Raw genomic sequence first — 13,936 nt, 5'->3', positions numbered from 1 at the left:
TGCAGGGGACCCGGGTTCGAGCCTTGCTCTGGGAAGATCCCACATGCCGCAGAGCAATTAAGCCCGTTTGCCACAACTACTGAGCCCCTGTGCCACAACTACTGAAGCCCGTATGCCTAGAACCCATGCTCCGCAACAAGAGAAGGCACCGCAATGAGAAGCCCGCACACCGTAACGAAGAGTAGCCCCCGCTCGCCACAACTAGAGAAAGCCTGCGCACAGCAACGAAGACCCAACGCAGCCAAAAATAAAATAAATTTATTAAAAATATATATTAAATTTATTTATCTTGGGACTTCCCTGGTGGTCCATTGGTTAAGACTCCATGCTCCCAATGCAGGGGGCCCAGGTTCTATCCCTGGTCAAGGAACTAGATCCCACATGCCACAACGAAGATCTCGCACGCGGCAACAAAGATCCCACGTGCTGCAACTAAGACCCGGTGCAGCCAAATAAATAAATAAATTTTTCTTTTAAGATTTATTTATCTTAAGTTTTGATGCCAAGAGAATGACTGTAGTTCTGAAATAGGTGCAAAATTAAAATTTGAGGGTGATTTCGTGTAGTTCAGAGTTATTTTAATGTCTTGATTTTTAAATTTTTGTTAGAATATTTTCAATAAATTATAATACTGTATAATTAGAATAGTAATGGTTGTTTAGACACTAGTGTTAAAGAAACAAGGCTTTGCATTGTGTTTGGGCTCAGAAAGCTACCAGATATACTTTAAAGTTTTAATGTCTTTATTGATAGAGTTCACATACCATAAAGTGCACCTGCTTGAAGTATATAAGTTTAATAGTTTTTAAGATAGTCACAGAGTTGTTCAGCCGTCACCACAATCTAAGTTTTGAAAATTTTCATTACTCCATAAAGAAACCTCGTACTCATTAGCTGCCACTCCCCATTCTTTCCCATACTCCTCCCACTCACCAACCCTAGGCAACCATTAATATACTTTCTGTATCTATAGATTTGCCTATTCTAGATATTTTATGTAAATGGTTATTTTGTGAGTAGCTTCTTTTACTTAGTGTAATATTTTTAAGATTCATCCATGTTATAGCATATGTCAGTAATTCATTTCTTCTTATTGCCAAATAATATTCTTTTCTATGGATATACCACATTTTGTTTATCCATTCCTTGTCCAATTGATGGGCATGTTGATTGGTTCCACATTTTGGAATAATGAATAATGCTACTTTGAACATTAGTCTGCAGGTGTGGACATATGTTTTCAAGTCTCTTGGGTTTATACCTAGGAGTGGAATTGCTATGTCATACAGTAACTGTGTTTACCTTTTTGAGGAATTTCCAAACTCATTTCCAAAGTGGCTGGACTATTTTACATTACCACCAGAAATGTATAAGAATTCTGATTTCTCTACATCCTCATTAACACTTGTTTTCTGTCTACCAGATACACTTTTGATTATAGTACAGATTTGATAAATGCAAGCTGTCAAGCAGGTGGAACTTTTTTTTCATTTTTTACCATTAGATATTACCTTGAATTGCATAGGTTGGAAGGACAAAGAAAAGAAAAAGAGTGGAAAAAACCAAAACGAGTTCATTAGTTTGGTTAGAGCTTAAGAAGTTAATAATATGTACAGTTTATAAACTAGCATTGTTTCATACCTTAGATATATTTTATGACATCATGCAGTTATTTAAAACATGTTGATGACTTTCAAGTTAACATAAGCCTTTAGTTTAGGGGTTTTATTTCTGAGAAATAAGGTCTCTTTAATAAAAACAATTTGACATCTAACAGAGCGCTTGTTTTCTTTACTCTGGATTTCAGGAATCATAGAGCTTTCATAGCTTTAGAGAAAAAGCAAGGATATTACTATGTTATTTTAAACTAAACTTGTCAGCTAACCAGGCTAAGTAGTTCTTAGGATTTATAAATACTTTAGAGGAACACAGTTTACTATATCACACCTGAATCTGAATTAAAAATCCACAACAGACTGTATCTTCTCCTTGTAAAGCTTCTTCCCTTTGCAAGATTAAGAGTTTAATAGTTTTTTTTTCTATTGTGGTAAAAAACACATAACATGAGATCTATCTTAATAAATTTTAAGTGTACGGTGCAGTGTTGTTAACTGTAAGCACAATATTGTAGAGCACTTCTCTAGAACATTTTCATCTTTCATGACTGAAACGCCTTACCCATTGAATAGCAACTCCCTATTTCCTCCTCCCCCCAGCCCCTGGCAAACACCATTTGACTTTCTGTTTCTACGAGTGACTACTTTAAATACTTTATATATATTTATATAATATATAAATACTTTATATAAGTGGAATTAATACAGTATTTGTCCTTGTGTGACTGGCTTATTTCACTTAACATAATGTCCCAAGGTTCATCAGTGTCACAGCATATGACAAAATTTCCTTCTTTTTTATGGCTGAATAATTATTGAATGTATTTACCACATTTTCTTTATCCATTTATCCGTCCACAGACATTTAGGTAATAATTGTTTTTAATCAAGGTGATTTCCTTCTTAATGAGTATAGCTGTATATTGCGAGTCTGTACTAATGTAGGCGTGTATGGTTCAGCTATGATCAGGGTCTTTGAAAATTCCTAAGAAATATGAAAATGACCTAACATGTTGATAGAGGTGTCAACAAAAAGATGTTTATCGTATTCTTATTTATAACAATAAATTTGAAGCAGTCTCCATGTTCAACAGTAGAAGAATGGTAAATTGTAGATCATATTATTAGAGACAGTATGCTTAATGGTTTAGAATGGGAACTCTGAAGACAGACTGACTGGGTTTGAATCTTGACTTTGCTGCTTACTAGCTGTGACTTTGGGCAGGGTACTTTACCTTCCTGTGCCTCGGTTTCCTCATTTATAAAATGGTAATGATAGGGTTGATGTGAAGAAGAAATGAATTAATGTAAGGCATTTGGAACAATGCTTGGTACATAATAAGTGTTAACTATGATAAAATATTGCTTATCCAGTTGAAATGTGACCCAATCAAGAGTAATATTTACTAGATTCTGCTGAGTCAATGTCACTGTTGTCTTTTTTGGTTTATTGTAGGGGGATGTTGTGGGTGTATAGTGTATCATATCACACAGCCTCCACCTTATAAGGATTCATTGGGGGAGAGAGTTCTCATAGGTCTTGTAACTGAAAAGCTGTGCTGCTTCTTAGTGATTGGTCTGATTTACCTTTGAACCTCCAGTAGTTGCTCTCTTTCTTTTTACTCTGACTGTTTGGAATCTTGCCATATTTGTGGGTTTCCCTTATCTCTAGAAAACACACTGACTCTTTTTTACCCTTTTACTTACGAACCTTACTCTTGGCTTCATTCTGTTTTCCCTTCATCTGGATATATAATTTTTAAAATTCTGTTGATTGCTTTTTATTGAATGAGAAAAGATAGTAAATAAATAGTTGGCAAAGAAAAAAGTTATTATAAAATTCCATAGATGTAGATGTCCACTTAAGCATGTGGATTAAAGGCAGATTTACTTGTGTGCCTTCTGGAACCTCTGTTAAAATATCAGTTAAAGACATTTTAAGACACATTAACACATAAGGACAAAAAATTGAATATATAGAAAGAATGAGAGGATATACTGTCCATCAGGGAGAACTTAATAATTTTGGAAGCTGGAAAGAAGAAAAGGAACAAGCCAATTCAAGTCCCAAAATGCCAGTAAAGTTCCAAAAGCTAAGGAGTTAGAGGTATCAGGTACATCTGGAGTCAGGTTTAGAGGGGGCTATTAATAGAGAATTAGTTTCAAGTTTATGTAAGAGGCAGTTAGAATCTCAAACCCCCTCTTTTATCCTGTGTAGCCGCTTGAACACCCCTCTCCTATCCCAAAGAATGGTGGTATATTTTCTGGTGAATTCCAGTGATTTCTGATTTCTTAAGAAAACAAGCAACTGTAGGGTGGGCTACTATACTGAAAACAGGAGGATTATCTGAAAATCTCTAGCTGAGCGGTGAGATTGCCTGTTTCCTTCTACTTGGCTTCTGGTATGTTGGCAGCTGGTCTTAAATCCCTTTCAGGCAGGAATATGATCACATTAATAGAGAAGACCTTACGATCCGACAGTTGGGATCTGCCAGTGAAATGGCTAGGACTCTGCCCTGTTATACAGAAGTGAAGCTAGCTACTTTGACAAGCCTCACCCATGTACATAATATATCCAATTAGTTTTTCTGTGCCTCACTGTTAAATATTAACAGTTAAGGAAAGACTTTAACTTTAATATGAAAATTGGAGACCAAAGGAACCAAACATAAAAAAGGAACTCAGAGAAAAGAGGGAGCAGACGACTTTCAAAACTATAATTACTCTTCTGAGAGGACTGAGAGAAGATAATACATCTATAAAACAGTAAGATGTTATTGTATAAGGTTCAGTAAGAGATCAGAAAAGAGCTAATAGAAATTTAAAAGTGTGATCTAAATAATTTTCATGTAAGACTTGGGAGATAAAAGACTCTCCCAGAAAAGAGAAAAGGGGAAAAAAAGTAAGACTGAAAAGAGAGGAAAATCTAAAGATCAGTCCAAGAGGGACAACATCTGAATAGGAGTTTCAGAAAGAACAGGTAAACTGGTGTTGAAAAAAATTTTTAAAGAGTAATTTTAAAAAAATTCTGGAATATATTTATAGAATGTGTTTCCAAGGATGTTTGTTTCCACATTGAAAGGATTTCTCCCAGTTACACTATAAAGTTAATTTTTAAAAATCCATACAAAGGCCATCATCATGAATGCTAAAAAGAAAACATCTCAAGAGAAACAGCATGGTAGCTTGCAAGTAGAGCGAAGTCTCAGACCCTTCACAGTCCATGGTTGCTTTAATTTCCATTTTCCTAAAGACTAATGATGTTGAGCATCTGTGTATGCCATTCACATATCTTTTGATACAGGATCTGTTTGAATAATTTCCCCATTTTTTCATTGTTTTATTTGTTATTGTTGAGATTTAAGTGTTCTTTATATAGTCCTTCATTAAATGTGTGACTTGCAAATATTTTGTCCCAATCTGTAGACTTTTTAAAAAATTCTCTATAGTGTCTTTCAAAGAACAAAAGTTTTTAATTTTGGGAAGTCTGATTCATCAGTTCTTTCTTTTATTGATTGTGCTGTTTGACTTTTAAAACCTTGTACATGTATTGTTGTGATCAAATACAATTTTTAAAACCTGAAACGTGAGTTCTCACTTTAGAGACAGGAACTTCTATCCAAGGAACAATAATACTTTATTTATCAAAGTTCGAAACAAAACTCATGTCTTAAATTTTCTATTTTTTATTTTTCTGTCATTGATGTGCCAATTTTGTCAAATATTTTCTTTGCCTTTCATTTAATCCCCAGATATCGAGACGTGTTACTAATGTTGAACAGAAAAGTATGTGTTTTGTTATTGTGGTAGTTTTTTGTTTGTTCTTACTAATTTGCACTTGAAAAACACATCTCTTTCTACATTCAGTGTTGATACAGGTCCTTGAACAATGTGCTGGATTAGGCAGAGTATAATAGACCTATTAAAACCCTATGTCTGGGATGAAGTGAGAGAGTGGCATGGACATATATACACTACCAAATGTAAAATAGATAGTGGGAAGCAGCTGCATAGCAAAGGGAGATCAGCTCGGTGCTTTGTGACCACCTAGAGGGGTGGGATAGGGAGGGTGGGTGGGAGGGAGACACAAAAGGGAGGAGACATGGGGGTATGTGTATATGTATAGCTGATTCACTTTGTTATAAAGCAGAAACTAACACACCATTGTAAAGCAATTATACTCCAATAAAGATGTTTAAAAAAAAATAGTCTGAATTGTATTATATCCTTAATTTGGACTAAGAACCCATCAGGGAGGGAAAAAACCCTAACTTTTAGACTATTATTCTTTTTGTTACCATGTACTGTTCGTATTGGTAAGGATATTTGAGATCATCTAGTTTAACCCCCTCTGTTTACAGGTAAAGAAGTCGAGGCCAAAAGGTTTAAGTGACTTGGCCAAATTCAGGCAGCGAAGTCAGTGGAAGAGTTGAGACTTTCATTGTGAGTCTGTGTTCAGCTGAAGCTTTCACCGTTCTGTTGCAGCCTCTGTTTTTAGACATTTAAACAACTATTTGAAAACCTTTTTTGTACATAGAGGAGGAATTCAGATTATAGTTTTAAAATGACTTCATAAGTAGATAAAAATAGATTATCACTGTTACCTTTTAATATGAGTGGTTCTGAAACACTTCAGAGTTTTTTTTTTAAAGTAGTTTTTTTTTTCCCCCTTAAGTATTTATTTATTTATTTATTTATTTATTTGGCTGCGCCGGGTCTTAGTTGTGGCATGTGGAATCTTTTACTTGTGGCATGCGGGATCTAGTAGTTCCCTGGCCAGGGATCGAACCCGGGCCCCCTACATTGGGACCACCGAGTCTTAACCGCTGGACCACCAGGTAAGTCCTGAAAGTATTTCTTTAGTATATTAATAATCCTGTTTTCTAGGTAAGGAAATCTGTAAAATGGATTGGAATGTTCTATATCTGATTTACCGTAACTTTAAATCTGAGCAGCCCGATAAATTAAAGTTCAGTTTTAGTCCTTAAACATTTGCACCAAGCTGTAAGAGGTTGTAGAGCTATAAGAAATGCTGAGTTTAAGTTGCTTGCTCATGATGGCTTTATTTTGAGAAATAATAGCACATTTGAGTGCCTAATACTATAGGGTTTTTATTTTGATGCAGTAATTACTTAAAGTATTTTCATTGTAGAAACTTAACTACTTTTATTGATATTTTAACTGTAGAATATAAATGATCTTTCAAACATTTTTGTGTAGAATATTTAGATAATACATTATAAGTAAGTTTTCATTTGAATCTCTCTACTACCTTCAAGTAATATTTTAAAATAGGAGACAAAGAAATATTAGAATTATTGGAATATTTTGGTTCATCATTTTTCCTCTCTTACAGGCCTTCTGGTGATGTTCTTGAGACATTCAATTTCTTAGAAAATGCTGATGACAGCGATGAAGAAGAGGAAAATGACATGATTGAAGGCATCCCAGAAGGAAAAGACAAACATCGGATAAATAAACACAAAGTAAGAATTGAATTTTCTATTCTTATTAGCTAAAATATATGTAGTCATGTATTTGGAATAGAAAATTTCAAGATGTGTTTTGTTACATTGGGAGTGATTGATCATTTTTTATTATGTCACTTGAAAGTTTTATATAGTCAGTTCTTATTGAATTACCTACACATAGTAGAAATTATTTGCTGTATTATAAATGGCAAGAAAGGGTCTGTTTTTATAGGGCTAGTCCAGTGATTTGAAACTTTTTTTAAAAGTTACATCCTTTCCACTCCTGTCACAATTAAGAATCACTGCTGAAGTCTCTCTCTTCCTGTACAGTAAACAAGTGATAAATTGTAACTGAAGTGGGGTGGTACCCCCACCCTGGGTGAGGGAGTAAACTAAGAATTGTAAATGTACGTGTCAACACTCTCATTGTTTGTTAAGGATTAATAAAAATTTGCTTTTACTCATAACCTAAGAAACAGGTTTATGTATTTTAGTGTTGATGCGGGTTAGCTATAAGAGCAAAAGTAGATTAAATGATCCATGTGTGGATTGTCATAGTAGTGTACAGTATTTCAAGTATGTTTTTTTTAAAAAAAAGTGGATGGGTTCTGTTGTGGTTCTTTGGGATTTTACAGTAATATGGGGAAAATGCCAGTGTTTCTCAGAAGCTTCCAGTCTATAAAAGCAGTTTTCAATCTTTCTGCCAAATTCCATGTGTGTAACACACTCATATGTGGAGCATAGGTGAATAGAGATTTTGATCCTTCCCTATTCTTTTGTTCTGGGAAGCACTACTATAAATACCACAGCTGTTGACTTGCACTAATGTCCTTATTAACTATGCCATATCCTTATACGTTACGGGCTACCTGTGCAGTTCTCAGTGAATGAGGTCAATTCAACACAACATATTAGAATGTAAGTTAGTGCATGGGTCTTTTGGTACCTGTGAATCTATTGTAATTAGAGAAGTTCTTTGTAAGAATCATCATACTTGAAGATTAAGATTTTAATCATTCTTATTACCACATTGCTTGCATCACATTTTATAACAGTGTTCACACAGCACTGTTGACAACCATTTATCTAGGGTATAATTTGGGATTGGTGAACTATGTGGAAAATCTAAAATTTTGTATCTAAGTAATCTAAAAATGGGAGTGCAAATGTAAAGATACTTGTGTGAAAACATAAAGGACTCCTTTACAGTTTAGCATGAAGGTAATTCTTGGCTTATGTTCCATTTACAGATAGGTAATGAAGGTTTAGCTGCTGACCTAACCGATGATCCTGATACTGAGGAAGCACTGAAAGAATTTGATTTTTTAGTGACTGCTGAAGACGGTGAAGGAGCTGGAGAAGCACGGAGTTCAGGGGATGGCACAGAATGGGGTAAGGTGATAAAGAAATGGGGGTGGGAAATCATCTAGCCCTTAAAGTTGTATTTTATTAAATATAATATGTGGAATGTGTATATCTGAATGTATGGTGGCAGTTAAACTGAGAGCAAGAAGAGTGGTATTGAATAATTTCAGAGTATTTTGCACCAATTTATTTAGATTTGGTGACTAAACTTTAATATATGGCTTTTGGTGGATTTTGATTTTTGAAATTTGTCTTGATTTAAAGTTGAAATATTTAGTCAATTTAGAGATCCAATTCCTTTCTTCTTAGCAGATTTTTTTAAAAAGCATGTATACAGTTTTAAACATTCCTATGATTTAATTTGGTAATGAATCTGGGTTTCAAGAAGATAACTCTTTTCAGTATGCCTGTATGGTATTATCTGATTTATTGCTAGGAAGTAATAAAGCTACTAATCTTGAAGTATAGCTCTATATTGAGCAAGATTTATTGAAAGTATTAAACTTCATTACATGTAATATTCAGTGTACAAATGCATTAGAGCCTAGCCTTTGGAAGTGATACCTACTGCTAATAATCCAGCCATAACTAAAAGGGATAAAACAGTTCTATTTATACAGGGTTTAAAAACCCCATTAGAAAGTAAAATAGAAGTGTACAAAGTATTTTAAGATAATAGCTGAGGTCCAGTATGTTATTCCTGTTAAAAATGTTCATTCAATCATCATTTAACATCAACATGTTACCTGGTAGGGAGAACTCTAATTGTGTTTACAGAGCTTTATTGGAGAAGGTTACTAAGTACCTTAATGCATATTTCACGTGAATACCAAAGTTGCTTAGTTCCTAGCAAGGGGAATTATCACTAGATTTTTAAAAACTACTTTGGTAATAAGGAAACACACTTGGATTTTTTTAAAATGCCTCATTTATGTATTGAAGCTGAATATTGCTAACAGCAGGAGAGACAAGACCTAAGAGATAATGTTTATTGACTATCCTGATACAAATTGAGTACTTAAAAGATCTGAATTTTGTTATCAGCTTTCTCATTGTTTATGATTCTCAAGCATTGTTTTCAGATCTTTACTTCTGTCTTCTAAGGGGAAAGAGGAGACATACTAATTGAAAATATTTAAAAATTCCACAATTACTTTCTAGACTTCGAATATACATTTTTGTACTTAACTATTTGAAAATAGCTATGTTATAGAAATTTTCCCTTCTTAAGAATTAGCCTTGCTCAAGAGCAAGAATTAACCTTGCTCCAGAAAAGTAAAAGTATGTTTTCTTCTAACTTCTCTGTGCAACCCATTCAAAGTTGGAAATACCTTATTTTTTTTCAAAATTTCTAAAATACTGTTTATTTTTTTCTGGATTTTAAAATAATTATATAAATATATTTAAATTGTATAAATACATAATTATTTTATAATTCCTGTGTTTTTTAGGAGGTTTAGAACCCGCAGATACATGTAAAGAAGAAAATTAAAAATCACCTGTAACACTGCTATATAGAGAGAATCATGGTTAATATTTATATCTATCTTTATTTAACAAGGATTTTGCTGTGTGATGATTTATAACCCACAGTTTCCACTTAATGTATTATTCTTCTGCAACATCATTTTCAATAACTGCATAGTATTCTTGATGGAATATGTTCCACTATTTCTTTAACTCTGCTGTGCTGTTGCACATTTAGATTATTTTTATTAAAGAAAAAAGAGATCAAAAGCAGTTTTCAAACATCTGTATAGCTAAATCTTGGCACATATCCATTCTTATTTTCTTCACCTAAAATTGCTGGAAGTTTAACTGTCCATCAGAAGAATATATAGAAATTTCAGGAATGTAATTTGTATAAAATGGCATTATTTCTATAATAAAAGTACTATATTATGTGCAGTTGATTGGTCCTTCTGTCCATAGACTTCTGACTATAGAGCAGAGTTTCAAGAGAGGACCTAATTAGTGTGAATGACAAGTGTCGATACTTTGTTTACTTTTACAAATATTTGAGAGTGACCTGAATCTTCTTGTGTAATTGGAAGTAACCGACAAAGTCTCTTCCTTCCGGACAAGTCTAAAACACCTTTAAAGCATTTTAAGCTCTTGAGAAGGAAAGGACTCTGTTAAGAACAAAATGGTTCAAATAGTTTCTTTCCTTAAGAAATGAAAACTATCAAAGGATCTATGCATTGATTTTGAATTTATCATTTTTACTCAACAGGTGTCATACTCAGTTTTTTTCAAAACAAAGAGGCTGGATATACAAATACCCCTTTATATTTATTTAATTCATTTACTTAAAATTTGAATTTACTTACAAATGGGAAGGTGATGCTTTTCAGATTTAAATTACTGGGTAAAGGACACAGTTGTTGTTGTTGTTGTTTTTTAAAGTAAATAGTTTGTCATAATGAAACATCCCAATATTCACCCACATTGGATAATCTATGATATTTTTTATTTTGTATACTAGCAGTCTACTCGGGTACCTAATTTTGAATCCTTTTATCCTATGAAACCACTGCTTTTAGAAAGCTTTTAAATCTTTTTCTTCTGTCATCTACATTAGGTAGTCTGGGTTTAATTTTAGTAGTTTTTACTTCTTGGCATAATTAGAAATATTAGTGAGCATTTCTAATTTCGGTATTTCTCTCATGGAGACTAGGCGTTTTAAGGTTATTTAGTTATTGTCTCCTACACTTTGAAACTGTGGTCTGTAGAATATATAGGACTACAAAATACCAAATGTTTGTATTTAAATATAATGAATAAAGTACTGAATATTTGCCTAAAGTTAGTTACCAATTTATGCTATATTAAGTAGATTTGTATAATTCCTTTGCTTTGGTAGTTAGAATCACCATGACAAAATTTTAGGCCTTTGTGGTTTTGAGTTGTCAAGGGTCATTTTTTTTGTGCATATTTGTGTTTTCTTTTAAACAAAATTCAACCTCATTTCTTGGTTTTTTTTTTCCCCCCTAGATTTTTTAAAAACAATTAATATGTAGAAGATTATGCTGCTTCTTCCCTTTTGCTCTTAACTATTTCTTATAAGTAATATCAAATCAGCTGTTACCTACCAGGCAAGTTTCAGGATGTTTGTGCACATATGCATTCACCAACCTTTTCTTTGCACTGCCTTAAGTTTACCTTTGTTTTCTAGATTTGAGGTTACCTTGCAAATAGTATTTGTATTTTTCTTAAGCTTATCCTTTTTAATTCCCTTTGCTTTTTCACTTCACTACCCGTTGCTACTCCAGTTAGAGCTATTCACAGCTTTATTTTTCTACAGAGGTCTTTTAAAAAACTTATTAAACTTTACTGTTTGATCTAACTTCCTGTGTAAAGTATATACCACTTAAATTTTTTGTTGTTGTTTCTATGAGGTTTAGCAAAGTTTGCTCAAAATGTGTCCGTTTGTCACTTTTAAAAATAAGAATTGTTAGTTTTATTAAGCTGAGTACAAGCGATTAATTCTTTTTTTTTTTTTTTTTTTATTTATTTATTATATTTATTTTTGGCTGTGTTGGGTCTTCGCTTCTGTGCGAGGGCTTCCTCCAGCTGCGGCAAGCGGGGGCCACTCTTCATCGCGGTGCGCGGGCCTCTTCACTATCTCGGCCTCTCTTGTTGCGGAGCACAGGCTCCAGACGCGCAGGCTCAGTAGTTGTGGCTCACGGGCCTAGTTGCTCCGTGGCATGTGGGATCTTCCCAGACCAGGGCTCGAACCCGTGTCCCCTGCATTGGCAGGCAGACTCTCAACCACTGCACCACCAGGGAAGCCCGATTAATTCTTTAGATCACATTTTTTCTTAGAGTATTTGATAAAGTGACAGAACGGATTCCTGATATAGCATTGTTTTCATGATTAGAGTACATGAGAAGTGCATTTTCTCTTTAAATCATTATTACAACTCTATTACAAACAGTATTACAGTTTGCAGATTTGACAACAATGTGTAAATTTCAGGCTTGATCAACCTAGTTTCAGGTAATTCAAGTTAGCAAATTTTTGGATTTAGCTTTTTGCATATTGACTACCTAAGATCATAGTACCATAAGTGAGAAAGTGATGACAATTATAGTAGGAAAAGCTCAAGGTACAGTAAATTGAATTTCTATGTACCTTTGGCTTGCGGGATTGTGGTTCTTCAACCAGGGATCGAACCTGGGCCCCGGCAGTGAAAGCACCGAGTCCTAACCAATGGACTGCCAGGGAATTTCCCTGTGTACCATTTAAATATGAGAGTTTTTTATGTTTACTACATACAACTATCTATAAGGAAAAAAGGCTTTTTTTATGTCCACTGCATAGATGCAATCAATGAGTCCTAGGGAGTTTATAAGGCTTGTAAGCCAGAATATAATGAGTTAACAAAAATTTTTAAAGTATGTTTTCTCTAAAATCTTCCTCTTATGTCAGTCTTCTTGATTGACTTAGCCTATGTGTTTTGGTATAATTTTTATTTAATAACAGGGTTAAATAAACTCTTAGTTGTTCTTTAACAAAATGTTAAACTTCCTAATAACAGCTTTCAACTTAAACAGTAAGTTTAAAACTTAAAGGATGGAAAAGCCTTTAATGCCTAAAATAATTCGAATAGACGTATTTTTATTCTGCTTCTTTTTAATGCCGTTTTTCCTTTAGTTTACTATAGGGTAAATTTATTCTAGGCACAAGTATTTACTTAAAACAAATACGGATTTGTTTATTCACCTAAAATAGCTGAAGTATCATCCTTAGCAGATGTACAGCAATGTATGTTTTCACTTCTCCATACTTGTCACTGCTTTTATCTTACCCTAAAAATATCAACTCTTAAAAAGTTCTTCAGTGGAATTTGAGTTTTGTTTTTTTGTTTTTTTTTGCTAATCTTAGTTGTAGACCAATGGAAGAAGGTAATGAGATGTTGAACTGTTTGGGTGGGGTGGGGGCAGAGGTGGGATTCTCTGAATGCTTTGTATGGATTATTCGAGACATTGTAGTTTGGAATATATGTATGTATTATATAGGACTAGAATGCCTCTCCATTAGTACAGTTATTTTGTGCATGCAGAATCAATGTGACAGAAGGTGCATGAATATTTTCATCAATAAAACGGCACTGACCTTTCTAGCTTGCACTTTTATGAGTAGTTCGCATGTAATTCATTCATTTGCTTTTATGATGCTGGCTGAATAATTTTTTATTAACATTTTTATAAAGATGCAGTGATCTATTTTTGTATAACATTAGATTTCTAATGTCAGTCCATTGTAAGAATATCAGTTATTGAAAGAATAATAACCTTCAAATTTGTGATTCATAGAAATGAAGCACCATTTAACTTTTGTTAGTGGTATTAAATGTTTAGAAACTTATTAGGTGAGCTTTTAGAGTTTGAGTTGTGAATACCAAAACTGAGACTGCACCTTTAAAGTACTTTGAATATATGCTATTAGTACATTTTTATTATTTTATAAAGTTATAACAG

General features: G+C 33.6%; 1 protein-coding gene across 1 annotated transcript in view; it reads left to right on the top strand.

Moving 5' to 3' along the window:
* The window catches only part of STRN3 (striatin 3), a 127,160-nt gene that overhangs the window by 84,185 nt on the left and 29,039 nt on the right, over positions 1–13,936 (top strand). The window contains exons 6-7 of the mRNA XM_057542693.1: positions 6,973–7,102; positions 8,338–8,479. Of these exons, the coding sequence (XP_057398676.1) occupies positions 6,973–7,102; positions 8,338–8,479 (272 nt within the window). The remainder of the gene's footprint in view (positions 1–6,972; positions 7,103–8,337; positions 8,480–13,936) is intronic.

The sequence above is a fragment of the Balaenoptera acutorostrata genome, chromosome 3 (genome assembly GCF_949987535.1).
Source record: "Balaenoptera acutorostrata chromosome 3, mBalAcu1.1, whole genome shotgun sequence".
Lineage (NCBI taxonomy): Eukaryota > Metazoa > Chordata > Mammalia > Artiodactyla > Balaenopteridae > Balaenoptera > Balaenoptera acutorostrata.
Note: the sequence above shows the minus strand (reverse complement) of the source record. Positions and strands in the feature narration are given on the sequence as shown.